The following is a 20870-nucleotide window of genomic DNA, read 5'->3' on the forward strand; positions in this document are numbered from 1 at the left end:
CCAGATTTAGGAGTCTAACACTTGTTATAGTCAATGAAGACCTGACTAATGCCCTCAAAGGCACATAGAGTGTGATTCAGCTTATCATAAATTAGGTCAACTAAATCGCTCTCTAAGCTCCATTGACAGTACTGATTAGCCCTTCAAAGGACTGCCACAGGAGTTCAGGAGTTAGAGTACATGTTGACACTTAACATAAGGCACCTGAACCTGAGGACAGAAATTCCATCCTCAGTTTCCTAACTGATATTAAGCAAAGAACTGAACTACAGCTCAATGCATGAAAAATACCATTTTGAAACAATTTTCAATCTAGTATGAGAAAACAAAAGGGGAGTAGGGGATTAATAAAAGTACTTCCTACCTGAAAAGGCATGCTAAACAGCTCCAACAAAATATTAAAACAGAGTCACATAAATTAAACAAATGCCTTTTATGCTTTTGAAGAATGAAAGCCTACCTTCTTTTAATTTCAAGGACTGAAGTAGCCTATCTCATTTTCCTGGGAAACCTTAAAAAAAGGTGAAGCCCTAAAAAGGTACAGGATATCAGAAATGCTAAAAAAAAATTTAAAAGAAACTTGATTAATGAAGAAAAAAAACAGGTTTTGTCTTTCAACAAAATAGGTATGCCTCTCTGTGTTAGTATCTACCCTACCTTCCACCCTCAAGAGAAAGAGCAACAACACAGAATACAGCCTCACCTTCTGTGTAAGGCTGTTAAAATTCCATACTCTCACCTCAGAATTATTCTGGAAGTGTTTCTTTAAAACCAGACCTCCTACATTTATAACACACACACAGACTAGATTTCGAAGGAATTAGCAAAACAATGATTTGAGTATGTTTTAATTTTAAAATTTCCCCAGTTCAAATTGTCAGTGAAAATTATGAGAAAGTTCAAGGCTAGCTGTTTTCACTTATAACTAAATGCCATGGACAATTCCCTTCTCTCCTCCTCCCCATCTCTCTGCCTTTTTCGTACAGCAAAAATATATGTAAAAAACCCTTTCCTTTTAGAAGACCTCCTATTCTCATGATCTTATATCCCAGTTATGCAATCAAATTCATATACTGAAATAGGTAAGACAAAAATACATTTAATATAATAACCTAAAGCCCTGAAAATACAATGTATAGCTCCAGTATTTGCAGACTGTGATTCACTATACAGGTATCTGTAAGACCATGTCCTGTCCCGTAGTTGCTTATACATGCTTTGCTAAAGTAGAAGATGGATGTTTCACCACTAAAAAGGATCCATGTGGTATTACAAAAAAAATTACCTGCCAGAGTTCAAAGGCTTCAGTTTTTTTGAAGAAAGTAAGTCAAAATTTTATTAAAAGCAAAGCATATGCTTTCTTCCCACAATGAAAATGAAGGGTTGTATTACCTTCATGCACTGTTATTCCACAGTTGTCACACTGGATTATTTCATCAGCATCTTCACTGTTATCTCCAAGACAAACGCAACAAATCAAAATATGGTCCATTTTCTGGGAACTCCAATTTTGAGACTTCTCAAGGATCAATGAGTCCTAATATTGAAAAATGAAGACACATGGATTATGCGAGGAACTTCCATTTTATTTAAAACAAACAAAAGATCTGTTATTTGCTCAATTTTTGAACAACAAACAAAAAAAGATGGAAAATCATTTTCACAAGACTAAAAGCTTCTTTGTTGTCAAAACATTCAAAAACTTCATCCACAAATATAAGAGCTGGGAGAAAGGATGGATACAATCTGATCTCAATATACCTACAGATCTGTTAAGATACAAAGACCAGAGAAGAGTCTTACTTCCTCAGACAGAAACATATATGTCTTTAAACCATTTATGTTCTACAAAAAGGAACAAACACACACACCTAAGAAACCATTTAAAAGCAAAAAAAAAAAAAAAAAAAAAAAATCCCAAGCCTCAAGGTGACCTTCAAATGTCCCAATATTCAGAAAAGTTGCTTCATTTTGTTAAAATTTGCACCTTCCAAAAAAAAGTCACATAGATCTGAAAAATCTGAAAATAAACAGCTAACACAAGCCTGCCAAGTTTTCACTTACATAAAATATAACAAATTATCAACTCAGTTCTATTTTGTTGTAATGCAAATTTATACATCTCTATGCAAAACCATATGATTTATTAAAACTGTAACAACTTATTTTCTTCTGATTATATACAGGAGTAAGGATTTGCAGAACAAGTACATTGCTCTGTTTTGGCAACCTTCAATGTGAACTACACCACTTAAAAAGAATGTGGCTTTTAACAGGGAATTTCTCTAAGGAAACACAGAGAAGTGTTTCACAAACCAAATAAAGCTGTACGTAAATTTAAATTTTTTCATAAACACCATCTAGGCTTCTTATTATTTTCACTGTGAGATACAGCCGCTGTCTCTTCTGCAAAGTTTCACGGCTTCCATACATTTTCTTTTATTTTTACACTAAAAGCAAACATTGAGCTTGAAGTACCTTAATTGGTGATATGAAGGCATATAGGGAAGTGTGAAATTAGGCACACTAGTAAAAAATAATCATTGCAGTATAAAGAAATAGTAATAGTTTCAGAGCAGAGGCTGACAGCTTAAGCCTAAATGGCATCCACTCAAAATATCAGAGATCTGAGATTATTCCAAAACTGCTGTGGTATCCTACCAGAAAAAAAAAAAAAAAAAAAGAATTAAGGTGGAAGATGCCCTCTCAAACATCTTTTTCTCATTCTAACCCCCCATTTATGCCATAAACCACAGCACCAATAGTGTGCCTTTGTAGCATAAGCAGATAAAAAATATCATGAATGCTACCTGAAGTAGGTATTCTTCCTCAAGGACCTTAAATTCTCACACTAATCTATACAATTATTTCATGATAGCCTCTCAATCTGATACAGTAAGTCTCCACACAAAATTTTCAGTGAATCGTTAGTGAAGTCTCTTTGTACTTTAGGTTTATCTAGGCAGGTGTTTGGAGGGTAAGGGGGGGAATCTTTGCTTGATTTTAAAGCAAGATAAAGGGGTAAAATAACCTTACCACCTAAAGCTAGACTCAAATAGTTTACCTCAAGTAATACAGGTGGCTTGTTATAATGTTTTTGACCTAGGAAAGGTCAAACACATACTTCTAGCAGTTAGGAAAGGCTTCTGGATCTCCCATCCATTTTCTCTAAACAATGTAAGGAAACTTGACCTATAAAAGAACCCCACCTCATCTAGAAGTAAAAATGAAAGATTATACAACCATTCACACAGTCATGCTTGCTTACAGGAAGGCAACTTATTGTGAAAAATACAAGATTCTCTGCTACAGAGTTCAGACTTACAGACCATTTCTTCCAACATCCTCCTTTTAGGACAAAGTTGCAAAGCATTTTGAGGAAAGCAAGAAACTTGCACATTTTTTTCAAAAATACTGTGGCCCATCATTACTCAAAACACCCACATTTAGCTTACCATTTACATTACAGATAGGAAAATGGCAGTAGATACTCCCTAACTTCGGCAGATTAATTGTGCAATGGCACAGGCTTCTCAGATGCATCTCGCAACTCTACAGAAATCAGCTTTTTCTGACAGTACCTTCAACTTAAACTGTTACTTGGCTTCACTAACAGTTTAAAAGAAATTTGCGATCTCTACTGTTATAAAAGCCCGAGGTCTTGCAATCAAAAAAAAGAAGAAAATAAAACAAAAACCAAACTATTACTTTAAATTAAACAAACAGAATTGCACTGTAAAAACAACACTGAAATAACACTAGCTGGTTAGGCAGTGAGAACATATGCAAAAATGGGCAAAAAAAAAGAAACAAGCAATGATGAAAGGGCATCAAATTTGGATCTAATGTTAGGATCGCCAGCCAGTATGGTTTACCTTATGTGAAGACAGCCAACAGGTCAAACAGAGCAGCAGAATAACTTAATTTTCTATGCAGACACAGAGAGGGAGTGATCTGGAACGTATGCTGCTCTCCCCTGCTTAGTCCATGTAAGCACCTGAAAGACCCCATCCCAGAAGGTGACCCTACTTGTCTAAAGCATAGGAACTTTTACGTAGAGATGGTAACTGCTGCCAACTCCTCAACAAGTTCTGTTCCCTACCCAAGTAAGAGAAAGGATTTCAGCTGAATCACTATGTAATTCCCATTTCTGTGGTGTTAATGAAGAAAGTGAGAATTTCAAGCTATATGCCTATATACTTCTAACTTTAAAGGAATTTAAAAAAAAAATTACAAATAAAATAACCACCTCACTGAGAATAGAAGAATCCCATAAAATGGCAGCAATTATAAAAACAGAAAAGCACCATTTATCTACTAATGATGCTTGACCCTAGAAAAAAAGCTAAGTTTGTATTCTGTGCTTAATACAGTACAAAAGCACATAGTATTTCATTACAGCACAGGTTAAAATACTGTATATGCAGACTTCAAAATATTTTTGTAAAGCGTAGAAAAATAAGATAAAAATCACACAGAAAAAAAAAAACAAACAACCCACCCCCAACACCAACCCCAACATCCACGCCCAAAAAGTAAGTAAAGGAAAGGAAGAATGCATATTAAGGACACTACAACATGTTCAGAGTTAATTACCTGAACATTCTTTCATAAATTAATTATGCATTCAGACATCTGGTTTTCTAAGAACTTAGCTTCTGCAGTGTAATGAGATTTTGCTAGATTTGTCTGCTAGACAGAATTTTTAATTTTATTTTTTTTACTATTTTAAAATATTGTAGTAGTGGAGAGTAACTGTTATAATACAGCTGAGTATCCATCTAAAAATTACAGTCTATAATCCAGTCTACAGATACTCACTGTTGCAAGACTTCTTGTTAAAGACCTATTCATAAACAGTATTTTGCTTTACATGCAGTAAAGATAAATTATCGGTTAAAAAATTACAATTAGAATGTCAAATATTCAAATTCTGATTTTATCTTTTGATCAATGTCCTAAATCCAAGGCAAGAACAGAATCTGAGGTCCATGCATATTAAGAAGCTTTGCAAAAGATACATCAGAGACAGCTCTGGGTTTCTAAAACAGGCCTAATTTTTCAAGTCAATGGAAATTACGGACATATTCAAGAATATATCCCTAAGAATGTAGACTCACATCTCCATTCTGATATGGGAAACAACTCTGAAAGAAAATTGCCTATCTCTATTTGAAGTTCTGATCATCAGTATTGGTAGAGCACTTTCAGCTCCTGAGCCAACAGAATACGGGTAACAACACCAGAATTAGAGAGTTAGACAATGAAAGAAGATGCCTATACAAAAAGTAAAAAAAAAAAAGAACCCAAAACCCAGAATTATGCCTTTTTTTTCCCCAATCACAATTATTACTAGTAATTAAAACAGCACAGCTCATTTGCAATCACATATATATATATAATACCTAACAAAGTATCTGAAATGGAGACAACTGATTCTTCCAAATACTCTCTTTAGTTCCCTGTCATTTTACACATTAAAATAAAGATTAAATGGAACAGCAGAACTTTAAATAGTGTCATACCACTATCATTTATCAAATGTTATGTTGACATTGCAATTATTTCCTGAAAACTGAATGTAGATTTTACAGCAACTCTTTTTACTTTGTTCAAAATGTTGCTACTGCAGAACATGAAGTCAACCATCCTGACAACCTAATATCTTAATTTTTCCACAGGCACAACCTTCAAGGCAACTGTAATTGTGCACAGGAAAAAAAAGCTGCATTATTAAACACTTATATAATTTTCACATTCTGCAATCAGAAGATATTTAATATAATAGTTCCCAAATGCTTTTTAGTACTGTAAGAAATTACTTCATTTGTGAGCATTATAAGCAAATCCAACATAAATTATCATGATTATCCTATTTGATTTTAAACCCAGTGTGCATATTTCTTTACTTAGAATTCTTCTATCGGTGAACTTAGGGTTCAGACTTTGCTGTTTGTCACAAGGAAGGGCTAGGATAAAGAATAACCTACCATTTAGCTATTTTATGAATGTCACAGATGCTTTTAATTTTCAGAACATTACATATATGCAACATTTATGCTAAAACAGAACTAGAAGTCTCGCCAATACATGTTGATTTGCATAATGGACCTCCTATTTGCTTTAGAACTAATCCAACCTCCCCTAAAGCCAAGAGAAGTCTCTCTATTGACTTTAGTGGCATTAGATTGGCCAAATGGTCCAAGCAAGGTTATTGAATATGCAGTGCCTATTTAGCACAATTTTGCTGCTTCGCTTTTTCCTGTAAACACAATACCAGCCAATCAGTTTAACTTTTCAAATTAACAGAATAGCTACTGGGGAGTAGTTTCCATTTGTCAACAGATATATTATAGAAAGTTGGTTGCACTACCTCATTACTCTTGCTTTGTGAAAGAGCCAGGCTATCATTTGTCAATTCCTCATCATCTGCATTATTCCTGTTAAGAACTTTACTCTTCTTCTTCTTGGATCCTCCATCACTAGCTGTGCTGCTATTATCTTCTTCATTACCTTCCTCATCATTGTCATCCTCATCACTTCCGCTCCCATCATCTTCATCATCCTCATTATCTCCATCACTCCCCTCTTTTCGCAGTGCGTTTTTTCCTTTTTTTTTCTCAGCAGTAGGCCGCCAGTCATTGTCATCTTCACTATCGTAGTCATCCATATCATTTAGTTCTTCCATTGATACAAAATCCAGCAAAGGTCGGTTCCTGCGTAAATTCCATTTTTTTGGTTCATTTGTTTGCTCATCAGCCACAACATCAGGTTCAGCTGCTTTCTCCTTCTCTTTCTTCTTTTTTGGCTTTTCTTCTTCATCTTCTTGCTCTTTCTTTTCAGTTTTAATTACCTCTTTGTCTGCTGTTGGCACCTCTTCTTCAGTGGAGCTTTTTGGCTGTTGCTCTTCTACTTTCTCTTCTGCTGGTTCCTCCTCCAAGATATTTTCTTCTGATTCAGTACAGGAACCTTCACCACTGTCCTTTGATGCATCTTCACTCCCATGACCACTTCCTTCAGAATCTGTTGAGCATATGAAAATTTAAAAAAAGTTCCGACACAAATGTACCCCCAAAAATAAAATCTGTTGAAGCAAGTTGTTAAACAAAAGAATGATGCATGTTCCTCCCTCATAAGGTATTCCACCTATTTTTTCAGCTGGTGTCCAAATACTGCTATTTCGAGTGGTATGTTGAGAATCTGTTAAACATGAGTGCATTTTAAGATGGCAAAAAAAAGATGGCAGAATTTATTAAATGAACGTTAAATGTTCCTTTTAACTGCAGCTCATATTAACAATAAGCAGTAGCACAGAATAATTTCCATGTGAAGTCACACCTTAAAGAAAGAGCATTCCAGTTTTTAATTTCTGGAGGTGTTTTGTAAATCTTCAAAATAAAATAGCTATCCAATAGAAGAGGTTTAAAATTACAAAATGAAGAGTTTACGTAACAAGTACTAACAATAGTATGGATAATCCCACACCTTCATTTTTAGTACACATTTGTTTTTCTGGGTTTGGGGGCTCTTTTAATTTCCAATGTTATTTCACTTATTAATCCCACATAAACTATGCCTCATGCAGTGTTGCAGCTGCAAAACAATACATAAATTCTAACCTTATACCACTCATATGGTATTGTTCTGTGTGTAGTCACTATTTCCATTAATTAACACAGGCCAATCTGCACAATAGAAAAGAACAGAAGAGGATTTGTATGAAAAAAAAATCACAAAAATAAGGCATCTGTACTATAAAGTACATGTAAAAAATACTGAAAAAGATGAGAAGTGAACCTGTTAAATTTTATAAACATCATCCACCTTGACTCTCTCGTCTTATATTCACCTATTACTTTTCATTTACAGTATTCGTTTTAATGAAGAAAAACTCAGAAAATATTTTTTAAAATTAACAAGAAAATATAGTTGCTTGGTCCAACGCAGGGATCAATTAGGCAATGGCTACAGTTTTCAGTTTGTTCATAGCCACCACCAAGTTCCTGATGCACTGTCACATAAATGCAAAGAAGAAACATCTTGATGCTTGTAAATTAAAAAAAATCCCTAATCGCTTTAGTTACCACACAAAAAACCCCACTACTCAATACCACCTTACACAGAGAATTTCTGTGCACATCCATCTCTGTATAAAGCCATATAAACAAACAGTGGGGCCAGTGTGCTACACACTTCACGTGGCGTTTATTTCCACCCCACAGAACACTGTCTATGACTAGCCAGTAACTCAGTTGTTACTTCGATATAATGGTCAGTTTTGTCTTTTTCTCCATATACCTGTATGTGGAAGTATTTGATGAGGAGATTATATAATTATCAACAAAAAAAAAAATCCATCAGCGCTACTACTACTGATCAGGACATTAATGTTATCAGTCCCCTTACAACCTAATAGAAAGTCAAAGCCTCCTGCAAATGTTCTAAGCTTGAGAGAGCCAGGAAAAAAATGAGAATGCAGTAACACAAGTTATTCTACAGTCTTTTGAGAAAAGAGTAATTCAGTCATTTCCCTACGCCTACCAGCCTTAATGGTAACAATGGAACTACAACATAATTAACTGAAGTTTTGAAATAGTAGAACACTCTTCAGGCATGCCTAAGAAATAAAAAACCAGTATTAACTAATATGCAATCTAAAAAATTATTTTTAAATTACAGCAACTTTGTTTGGACACATATTCTTGGACCTGTTAAGAGTAGGTCCAGAGAAGGGCCATGAAAAGGGCCAGAGGCCTGAAACACTCCTCCTATGAAGAAAGGCTGAGAGAGTTGGGGTTGTTCAGCCTAGAGGAGGCTCCAGGGAGACCTTATTGCGGCCTTTCGACAGATAAAGGGGGCTTGGCTTATAACAAAGAGAGACTTTTTACCAAGGCCTGTAGTGACAGGAAAAGGGGGACCGGTTTTAAACTGAAAGAGGGTAGGGTTTAGACTGGATATAAGGAAGAAATTTTTTTACAATGAGGGTGGTGAGACCCCGGAACAGGTTGCCCAGAGAAGCTGTGGATGCTCCATCACTGGAAATGTTCAAGGTCAGGTTGGATGGGGCTTTGAGCAACCCAATCTAGTGAAATACATCCCTGCCCACGGCAGGGGATTGGCCTAGATGATCTTTAAAGGTCCTTTCCAACCCAAACCATTCTATGATATTTGCCAGCTGTCACAAACACTTTACAAGTAACTCCTAAAGCTAGACTCTCATACCAGACATTTATATTATAGACTAAATGCCATATGTATGTTTAAAAGCAAAATGTATTTTTGTATCTCATGTCACAGGTTCTGAGTGCCAATGTGCACTACTTGTCTCACTGGAAATAAGGTAGTATAGAGTTTTGCCACGTTAAAATTAATTTAACCGGATTTTTAAGTTACCTTATTTTCTTTTGTTTTACTTCCCCACCATAACTCCATGACAGTAATTTGTTCGGATGCTTTAATTGTGCTGTTCCATTTCTAAATATGCTTAGACTTCTTGTGAGTTTAACCTTCCACTTCATTTTGGGGGGAATCTTAGTCTGGGTATAGTTTGATCTTCAACAGCACTCTAAATTACCAACAGTGATTCTTGTACATCAATACTACAGAACTGAGAATACTCTCTAGCTGCTTTATGCCATGCAAACAATATAAAGCAGAGAACAAATAAACATTAGTTTCATTCACTTCTCTCCTTCAAACTCTCTTTCCCTTCTGCCTGCACATTATGCTTTGTACTCTTTCTGCATGCATGTACACACCACAGACACCTATAGTAAGGGATATCCCTCTTCTGTCTGAATGCATCCACTGCGATAGGTGCTTTTCTAGAAAGAGCTATTCTGTGATAACAGCTATTTTTGCAGGTGTTCTTCTGTCAGATGCACTTTCAGTTAGGAAGAGGCTACAGTATACAATTTTCTCCTTGAAAGAAATTCTTACAGAATGGCTCTTTCAAATTGGCAATCATATCATGTCATTCCCTATGGGAGAGAAGTCAAGCTACTCTCAGTGAAAGATGGGGCCAGATACACCGTCAAATAGTGAAGAATATAGAGTTCCACTGAGAACAAATATGAGAGATAACAGTTGTGAGAAAGGCATCATTTATTCCTGTACACCTTCTATCTTTAGCTCTACTGAGCACAACAGCAGGTGGCAGTCAAATCCAAAGAGGATAATTCTGAGAGGAATTCTTCAGGACAGAACATTATGCTCCAGAATTAACATACAAAAAAGTGTAGTAAAGATAAACACAAAAGTGACTACTAATCCCCACATCAGCTGTGTAGTCTTGTATAATACGTACTATGCACAAGACTTCAAGGGAAAGCTACTGAAATCACTACAGCAGTTAAAAAATCCTCCCAGGGTTTTACAGGACCATTTTACTAGCAGCTTTAAACATGGTAACTCGTGACTTTTTTTTTTTTTTTTTTTTTACATTCTAAGAAAATCCATGCATACAGAGAGCAAGTGCTACACTGTGCAAGTATGTGGCCACCCACTCACAGAAAAACAGGCTGATTCTTCAATGCAGTATTTAGTTTAACAAGCAGCTCTGTAAAAAGCAGCTTTATTGCTTGTTTTTAAGTGAAGTCTGAAGGATAAGCTAGTTAAAGGACATCACAGACTGGATTTTGGGCTTGCCTCTTCCACTAACAAAGCCTAACCAACTCCAGATAGCAGAAGAGAAGCATCTGGAATCATTTTGGAAAGTTCTTTTTTTTTTGCGCACTGAGTCCTGTCTGGTTGAGTCTTACCCAGGTGCTCAAAGCTACATACAAATAATACAATCCAGGATCCTGGAACGTTGAAAAGGACTGAAAAACCTGAAAAACTGAGCATGCAATACAGAAAACAATTACCATGTCTGAAGTTATTCCTACTAAACAATATTGTTCAATAATAATCTACAGGCATCGTGTCAGAAGTCATCCGGCCTGCAGTGTGCTTCACAACACCCTCTTTTCGAGGGTGGTAACAAAAAACAGGCCAGAGGTGAGGTTAATTCTTTTGGAGGTTAAAGCCACTCGATCACCATCACCCTGTCTAGTGGTCCCTTAGCCTCTTTCTCCCAATCACAAGGTGGACAACAAATCTTTGACATGATGACGTGAAACTACCCGGGTATCTCTGCTAAAACACCATGTCACACACCATGTACAACCCCTCACCCAGGTGGCCTGCATTCTGACAGACAGGGAAAGTGGAAAGCACTGCAAAAAGTGTTTTGTCGACAACAGCCTCTGCCCATAAACTTCCTTACAAGAACAGCTCCAGAGTCACAAAAACTCCTTTGCATATGTGCTATACCAAACACATGTAAAAGCAGCTGTACTTCCTATACATCTGATCTAGAAATTGCAAATAATTTTAAAGACTCCAAAATACCTTAAGGAAATGCTTAAAGTAACTTAGAAAGTTCTATCTAATAAAGATACTAATAACTGGATATAAAAATAAGGCAGGAAAACCTAGATCATATATGGAAAACATGAACTTTCAAATTGCCAAAGGCAAAGTTGTGTAACTGGTAAAATCCTGATCGCATTTGTCTATTAGACGAAAGCCACAGAGCTCCATTATGCTAAGACCAATGTAACTATACTGAAAGCAAGAATTGAAAAGGCTTAATACTTCACTTTCAACATAACTTCAAAAAAGAGAATCTAACATCAGTTAGATATGCGCCACTGGCTTTCTATGCTTTTTTGCTGAGTATGATGATTAAACATTGGTAGACTACTGGCAATTCAACACTGGTAATGCTGGCAGTTAAAAAAAAAAAAAAGGAACTGTCCAAAGTAACACGATTAAGAACATAGAAAACAAAACCAACATAAGACTAAGATACTACTGCTCTAAGGAGAGAAATTCACTTCTCAAATAATGTTTTGGAAAAAAGTATCTAATCTGTATTAACTGCAGATGTAGATTGGGCAGAGTAGGAAATGAAACTGATCACTGATCCACGATTACACTTGTTTCAGAAGACAAGTATTTAGTTTCATAGAAAAAAGGATGGTAAAGGACTATAAATGATTGTTTAGTAAGCAGTTTCCTCACTTCTACATTAGCAGTAATTACGTCGCACAGCATTTTAGTAGATCCCTGTTCAAGTCGTAAAAGCACTCAGAACTAAAGGTTGCCAACTTTGACTTGAGTCACTGGGAACTGCCTTATTTACAATGTTATAACACAGATGGAATTGGTTACGCTAACTCCTGAATTTGCCTGACAGTTCCCAGTTTCCCTGTTTTTAACAGTATCAAACTTTACTTGTTTGGCATGAAGTATTGCATACCCCATGACTTCCCTCAGCAAAGCTGCAGTCCTAAATAATCCATAAAATTGGATTCCAATACAAATTATTGAATGGTGAGCTAGAATATATATTTTTCCAAGAAACACCTAAGAGTTTCACATTTTGTACAAGGGAAGTGACATCTGGGAGACAGCTCAACATGTGTCTGGGACATGCTAAACCCAAGTCTCTGAGGCACTATAACAAGTATATGTTCAAGAAACACTTAAAACATCCCATCCTCACTGAGCATGTCTAGACTCTCAGAGGTGGCCAGGCTGCAAACAGACCATCCCACCAAGCTGGAGCTAATAAAGCACAGAAGAACCTTCTCCATGTGGCAGGAAATACACAAGAGATGGACATACACACAAAAAAGAGGAGATGCAGGAGAAAGTAAAGTAGGAGTAGTAAAGTAGGAGACGATGAAAATCCTGTTCAAGACTGACTGAACAAGCAGAACAACACTGAACCAATGAGCAAGGGTTCTGTAAGGGACAGACAGACTGGAAAGACAAGGCACGAAGAGTCATAGTAGGGGGAAAACAAAGAAAAATAATGTCATCCCATCACTAAATCCACCCTGCCCAGCCACTGGAATGAAAGTCTAGATTTCTGTTACATTACTCCTTTGCTGTCAGTAAATACACAGAAGAACAGAAATCTCAGTGTTTCCAAAGAGAATGCAAGTTCAAAATGCTCGTCAGTCACTCCAAAGTGTTACTTCAAGCGGCAGACATCTGTACAGATAAAAGATCTCACTTGAGATGAAGATAACCCAAGAGAACACAATGCCCATATTTTCCATATTCTCATTTGGAAAAAGCCCTTGGGAATTCCACTCTGAGGGACTACACATTACAGTTGCAAAGTCAAGCCTTGAAATGATTGTAACAATTAAGATTGTGCAATTACGTGATAATTTACTAATGATTAGCTATTCAATATTTTCTTTTACCTTCACTGTCTACTGAAATACCCTACAACTCTTCTGTTACATATCATTTAAGTTTATTCTCAAAAACAAATGTATTAGTTTCTCCATCAATATTTCAGTAGTGTTTATCACTACAGTATTTTGGTGCTTCGCAAACATTGCTTTATATTACGATATCCTGTACAGGAAAGCAAAAGTGGAATCTCCATTGTGCTAAGAGGAAAGAAATTACAGAAAGATAAAGATGTGCAACTTTTTATTTCTAGATCAAGTCACAGGTTTTTCAGAATACCTAATATATGCATTTATATAGATCATTATACGTTTTAAACAGAGCTTCTACTGACCTCAATTGCAATAATAATACATAATATTTACGCAAGTCAGGCTCCACGCTCAACACCAAAAAAACAAACATTTACAAATGTCTAAAAATTTCAGTCTATGAGACTTGTAGCAGAAGTAGTGACAGAATCCAGTTCTTCAACGCAGCATTCAGCTACGCTCTTCTTAGCTACACTGAGATAGAGCGCCAGTCCTTAAATTCAGACATCATTCTTGTTCAGGGACAACACTACATTTCTCTGCATCATTTCAATTTCAGTATATGAGCTGCCAAAACTGACCGACTTCACTGATGAGAGAGAAGAAAAGTGGTAAATCCTTGCTTTGGAATCCTGCTGGGAATTACTCTACAACTACACACTGATTTCTGATTTCAGTATATCTCCAGCTGTTCTCATTAAAGAAAAAAAAAAACAAAACAAAAAAATCAAAGTATGCTCTAGTTAACTTAAAAGCAAAACTTCAAATAACTGATCTGTATTGTGAAACATTAAAAAACTTCAGTTGAGTATACTACAGTACCATCATTTCAAGTCACATATTTGCACGCTCTGACTCCAAAGGGACAGTTTTTTTGATTGATCCCACATTAAGATTACATGAGACATTCTTACTTAAGGAACAAATTTTTCAAAATGTTTATAAAAAACAGAAAAATACAGTACTTTAAAATATGGCATTACTACTTTCTATTATGTAGAAACAGAGAAGCCATTAAAAAATTACTTCATTCAATATTAACATAATGAAAAGCCCACAGGCCTGAAAACTATTTACATTACGTAAATTTACAAGAATATAACAGTTCTAAGATCAGCTTCCCTAAAGAGATGTCAGAATGATGAGAAGTTTAAAGTGGAAAAGGCAGTAATTGCCTGTTGGTGTGACCTAAATCCAAAAGAAAAGAAATTAACTACACTGTAAGTGAAGGCCATATCTCCTATGGACTTTTTTTGGTGGAAATGGAGGTTAGGCAATTAGAAGTATTTTCTGTAATGAAAAAAATTTACCAAGGACTCTGAATACAAAAATGCCAATTCCTTCCTAAAAGAACTTAATACCAACTTCTCAAATCCTTACTGCATCTCATAGTCCCAGAAATCTGATAGAACTATGAACATGTGCAAAAGCTTAAATGTTCAGGGCTCAGTCCTCCTAGACGTGCACAATATTGTCTACTAGCACGTATCACTTAACATCCTAAAGCTCATACATATGGATGCAACATAATCAATAGGGAGTAAACAACTTCAGAATTCTTTTAATTCAGTATTTAAACAGTCCTTTAACTTTTAACTTTCAAATTTGTTTTGTTTTTTTAAACACCTATATGTGCATTTGTGAATCAAATAAACATACATTGCAGAGCTGTGGAACTACCATACTTACAGGATTTTTCTGAGTGCACGAGTAGAATTTATGGTCATTTCCAATGTAGAAAGATTGTTTCTTCCTTCTGTCACATTTCCCTTTGTAAGCAAACTAGGCAATGAAATTCTGAATTCAAACAAATACTAAATACTGATTTGCAACAGGCTGCACATGGGGAGACCTCTATGGTCATGGAAAGAAGAAAAAGAGCAATAGCCCTGACTGTACTAGAGAAATACACGTTATGCTTTGAAGGCTGAATCCACAGTGAAAAAAAGGAAAACCTGTTTTCTATTAGCAACAATCCAGAATTTGTCTAGTAGGGTTGCTTGTGTGTGTACATACATATTCTTTACATATGTAACTTTGAAATTATCAATTTTATTTATATATGTGTGTGCGTGTAAAAAAGTGCCCTTATTTCAACACTTCTTCCATCCAAATCTAAATGGACTAGGTACAAGCAAATTTAAGGCTATGTTATACCAGCTTCATTTTAAATCAGCACAGACGTTCTGTTTCAAATATTCTGCAACTATTCATTTAACTTGTATTACACATAAGAAACGTTTCTTTTTTCTTTCAACTTAAGAGATTATATGTTTAATAACTTTCTATTCCCCAACTTCTCCAAATCCTCACAACCTTCTCCTTTCATACTGAAAATCTGTGAATAAAGTGTAAAATGTCAAACTCTGCTGCTGTTTCAAAGTGTTTTCACTAAATTTTAAATTTTATTAAACAAAACATTAATTTCTACAAGTGATAGATAAGGTTCTGAAATGTTAAATCAATGCTATATGAGATATATGAACACAAAACAGTAATTAGAAAAACATTTTATAAGTAGAACTTGGGTTTTTCTCATATGCTTGTTTCAATTCAGTGTTGCTTTAAGGGAAAACCCATCCAACTTCCTCAAAATGAAACTGAGATTGAAATACTCTCAAGGCTAGACACTGACCCCCCGCCATGTATACATACAATATCCTAAAAGTCAAAGATTATATCAATTACAAATGAATCCTCTGCATTTAGACACAGGTGAGTCAGGAAGCTTTATTCATTATTTTTAATTAATTAATGGTTGTCTTTTAATCAAATAAAATATTGCTCTGAATTATGTGTCCACCTCCCATACCATTTCCAATTCTCCTTTTCCCTTAAATCCTGCCTACACTACTGTTCCAGAATAGGGAGATTTTCTTTCGGAACTAAAAATCATTTCCTTCTATGTCAACTTGTCTTTACAAAAGGCAGTGCCCTTACTCACAAGAAAGGATCAAAAATCCCCAAAATAAGATTAAAAAAGTAAGTGAAACAACCCCCAAAAATCTTAGCATGAAATTGGTAAGACAACATCAGTTTTACTCTCTTAAGTCATTGCAGCCTGCTTCTACCAGACCAACCAAGTCTAAGCTTGGCACAAAAAAACCAAGGAGCATTAGGGCTTATCTTAAAACCGGCACTGGAGAAGTGATTATTGAGCATTTCTAAGTTCATTAATAAGGAGGAGCTTGCCAGATGTTAAAAAATAAGCCTTTAATACGTAGATCAGCGTCCTCGGTGCAGAAATAACAAAGTAAAGTTATTTGACAAGCTGTCATAATGATTCCCTTACATCTTACACATCCTACATCTCTCTGCTTATTTCCCTGAGCATACGCCACAGAACATCCAACTTGCAGTTTATTCACAAATATGGTCCTGTCCCTTCTTTCCCTTCCCTCCAATATACTTGAATTTATTAATTTTATTTTGGCATCTTGTTTACTTTCAGCTTCTGTGGACGTTCACTGCAGATATAGGAATCTGCACACACAGAAAAGACTGCAGAACAAAAACACTCTGAGGCAAGGACTTCCCTCTAGTATGAAATACGTACACCTTTCTGCGTAGCTATCTGAATGGACACCTTAAGTTTGTCTATTGTAAAAAACAATAAAAACCTGAACAGATTATCTTTCTGCTTAAGGTTTTCACTCACAGAGTGAAATTAACCTTGAGAAATAGGCAAGTTCTTAAGTCCACAACAAACTATTATCCAGACTAATTCAAAACAAAATGGCTTTAAAACTTTCTTATTTCAATACTAAATGCAGTGAATATTTCAAAAATTATCTCTACATTGAAGAAATAAGAAGCAATAGATACAGCTAAGGCAGTCAGCACAGAAGTTACTCAAATGCTTCTGCCAAAACTTGTTTGATAATCATGAGTTTTCTGTTGAGAAAAAATCAATTGCAATTGAAGTATTGTATGGACGTTTTGTTTAATCACTTGTTTCTTAACCACAGCACAAGACTTTCCAGTTATCCAATCGAATCACTGAACTTCAAGGGGCTCCAAGTCCCAACAGTTCACTAATAGCATTCTGTCTCCCACATGATACTAAATGAGCAACCATAAAACAAAAATGAGATAATTCTGAACCAAGGAGATGAGAAAGCATATTTACCTGAAGCATCTCCAACTTTAAAATCACTGTCATCAGAGCTATCATAATCTAAAGCTTCCAGCAGCGAAGCTGCCAAAGGCTTCACTTGTCTCCTCTTCGAACTGCGGTCCACTGCAGGAAAAAAAACATAGCATTGTTACTAGGTGGCATAATGAGAATTCAGCATCGTTAAAGACATTTAAATTAGAGGAAAGGCAGAATGGCCGTGACAGGCAGGGGCAGTCTCCGCCACACCGCCCGAAGAGCAGCCGGCAGATGCAGGCGGCACCGGGGTCCCGGAGACATTCATTCCCACAGGTGAGGGAGGGGAGCGGCGGCACGCACACCGGGGAGGGTTTACCCACAGCTAACCAGCCAGGAATGCCTGCCCGGCGGAGCAGTGGTGCTCCCTTCAGGCGCCGGGCAACAACACGGCACCGTACCGGCGGCGGTTCGCGGGCTGCCCACAGCCCCGGCCACCGGCAGGAACCCCGGGGGGGACCGGGCGGACACTGGGGTCGCCTGAGGCCCCCGGAGCCACCAGCGCCTCCAGACGCAGCGCCTCGGCGTGATCCATCAGCGCCAGCGACAAGAGGCACGGGGAAAGGGCAGCCGGGGCCGCCTGCGGGACGGCGATGCGCCCGCCCGGGGTAGGGGGCGGGGGCGCTCCGCGGGCACCCCGGCATCTCCCCGGGACAGGGGCGGGAAGAGCCGCTGAGGATCACTTACTAAAGCCTGCACAAGTGAGCGGCGGGCGGGCAGGGGCCCTCGGGTGCAGCGCCGCGGAGCCGCCGAGCCCCGGGCCCCTTCCCCAGACAATGGGCACGGCGGCGACCCGGATGCAGACCCGCGCCCGCCCGCCCGCGGCGGTCGGTCCCGCTGCTGCGCCTGCGCACCTGCCCGCCGCCTGCCCCGCGGCGCATGCGCGCTCCGAGCGCGCCTGCGCGGCGCGAGGTGAAGCCGAGGACGGGGCAGTGCTCGTCCTCCGCCCGGCGCTTCCCGCCTTTCCCCGGGGGCGAGGCCGTGGAGCATCCCGGCCAGCGCCGGGATCTCCCGTGGGGAGAGATACGGGTAGTCCCAGGAGTCAGGAGCACTTAACACAAAGTGTCAGTGCAGAGCCATTCATTCTCAAGGGGGTGGTTGTTCAGGATCTCATTTATTAGGAAAAACAGCTCAAAAACCAGTCTGGCACTTCCTCTGTCCCCCCGTGTGGAAACGAAGCATTATAAAACTGCTTTTATTTAACGGCTGTTCTAAAAGCTGAGTTCCTTGTGGACTTTGTTGCATTGTCAAGCTCATTCTTGCACTCTTGAAAAACAGCAAGCCATTGCGTTTGGAAAAAAAAGGAAAAAAAACCCCTCCAAAACCAGGGATTTTTGTTTGACCACATCACACGAGTCCAGGAGCTAAGCACAAAACCTAATGGTGAGAGATGGATGGCGAAGGAGAGCAATGCAGGGCCGCTGCCTTTTGCAAAAGAGTCCCGATGCCTTCTCAGTCGCGAGAGCCACCCCCAGCCCCCGCACACAGCCGGTGCCGCCAGTCCCTCACGTAAAATGAGCCAGCTGCACAAAACCTTCATGAGGTGTTTAAAAAAACTGAGGGAATAATCTGTTTTTTGGCTTTTTCCTCAAACTTGTTTTTGGAATGTGAAGAACGGGGACATCTTAAAGAACTGATGCTCTGACATACTGGTATGACTTCAAGAGCTTGAGCATCAAGAATAGTGCTAGACATGAAAGCTTGCAACAGAATTGTAAGAGCATTATTGGAAGATGTGTGTTTAGCGATGGATAAATGCAAGTAGGGTCAAACTAGTTCTATGATGAAGCGTGGAGGGAACGTAAAGTTTGGCAAGTATATGGTCCATGAGAAGAGCCTGCGCTACATTTAGCACAGCTCTGCGTGTGTCACCCACGCAAGCCTTCCCAGAGCCAAAACTCCTCTTGGTATTGCAAAGATAGGTAGTGTGTTATGGGTGTATTAGTCTTATTTTTTTAAATAAAGCATAGAGATGGCCAGTTAGCGTATGATGTAATTATGCATCTGAAATACTTTCAATAATAATTTTCTGTGTTTCAGATTTTGAGTATTTTGGAAGGGCAGAAAATTCCAAAGAAAAATGTGAATTCTATGTTCATTCTGTGCTTGAATTTCCTGGTTTTTTTGTAGCATGTTATCACATCCATAGTTGATGTGTTCCCGCTGGCACCTCCTGTTTCCTCCACCAATTCTTTGGCTACATAGGTAGCCTGTCTGCACAATGAACTCCTTTCCCGAATCCGGTTTTGCCAGCCCTAGCCAAATACACTATTGACCCATGCAGTCTAGTCTTTCCTTCAAAACTCTGATCAGCTTCCCTGTTCCAGTAGGAGTTGCATATGTCTTAGCTTTTCACTCCTTAAGGTTTTTTTTCCCTTTAACTAGCATCCCCATCCTACTTTCTCTTCACACACAATTTCAGTCTTAATGGGACAAGCAGCAGGGCTCAGATCCCTTCATTTAGACTCTGCAGATCCATGCTGACATGTGCAGCAACAAGTTCTGCAGAACCCCCTGCCTGCCAATGGACAAGCCCCTGATCTTGTCCCATACACGGTGATTGGCAGGACAACTCAAATCACATGTAAGGGGAACAGAACTGACCCCAAATTTGGCTTTATGTAGAAGTGCAGACTGAGGGACACAGACAGCTTCAAAAAATGAGGGCTTTCAGGACGTAACACAGACAAGGGGAGGGGAGCGCCCTGTAGAGCAGTGGAGGAACTTACGATTCCTTTAAACATGAAAGTCAAAGCAGATGTATGGACTGTCTGGCTTTCAGTTCAGCCCTCTGGGGCACCCTGCAATGCTAGGATTATTCCAGTTTCTACCTACACAGTTTTGGCAAGAATAGGTGATCAAGAAGTTGTTAATCAATGGCTGCCTGCCCCTGCTCCTCATCAGCACCTCACATTGCCCAACCGCTCCTTCCTCCTTCCCTCTTTGTACTCGAGCCCTCTCAGCCCTTATGTCTTACTCTTTCTTGTCCCAAATATTTCTTTTTATTCTTCCTCTCCTTTTTTCCCTCTCCAAAGGAATATTCACATTTACTTTTATTTCTGAAAATAGCATGCACACGTTCTTTGTTATCTTCTGTAGTCAGCTTGCATACTTCGCCCTCATTCCTCAACAGAGAAAAAAACAGATCAATAAAATGAAAAGAACTGTGAAGTACGTAAAATTTATTCACTGTTTCCCTAAAATTCTGGGCACTACAAACATAGGGCTTACCAACAAATCCTCCAAATTTAGTAATTAGAAGTAAATAGAACATACAGCATAGAAATTAACTAGAACTACCAGTTTATCTTTTGATCATCATTCTTTTGAAGTTTCTGGCTATTAAAACATCTTATCAAAAGATAAGTCCCCCTTAGTAGATGCTAACCTCCTTTAGTAGAGTCAGATTATTTCAAATAAGGGGAAAAGAAGGG

The 20870-nt window shown here is 38.1% G+C and overlaps 1 protein-coding gene across 1 annotated transcript in view; it reads right to left on the reverse strand.

The window, feature by feature from the left end:
- The window catches only part of PHF14 (PHD finger protein 14), a 175875-nt gene extending 157699 nt beyond the window's left edge, over nt 1-18176 (reverse strand). The window contains exons 1-4 of the mRNA XM_050891828.1: nt 18124-18176; nt 17416-17526; nt 6374-7023; nt 1393-1537 (exon numbers count right to left, since the gene is read on the reverse strand). Coding sequence (XP_050747785.1) covers nt 1393-1537; nt 6374-7023; nt 17416-17526; nt 18124 — 907 coding nt within the window. The 5' untranslated portion in view covers nt 18125-18176. The remainder of the gene's footprint in view (nt 1-1392; nt 1538-6373; nt 7024-17415; nt 17527-18123) is intronic.
- Between the last annotated feature and the right edge of the window lie 2694 nt (nt 18177-20870).

The sequence above is a fragment of the Gymnogyps californianus genome, chromosome 2 (assembly GCF_018139145.2).
Source record: "Gymnogyps californianus isolate 813 chromosome 2, ASM1813914v2, whole genome shotgun sequence".
Taxonomy (NCBI): Eukaryota; Metazoa; Chordata; class Aves; order Accipitriformes; family Cathartidae; genus Gymnogyps; species Gymnogyps californianus.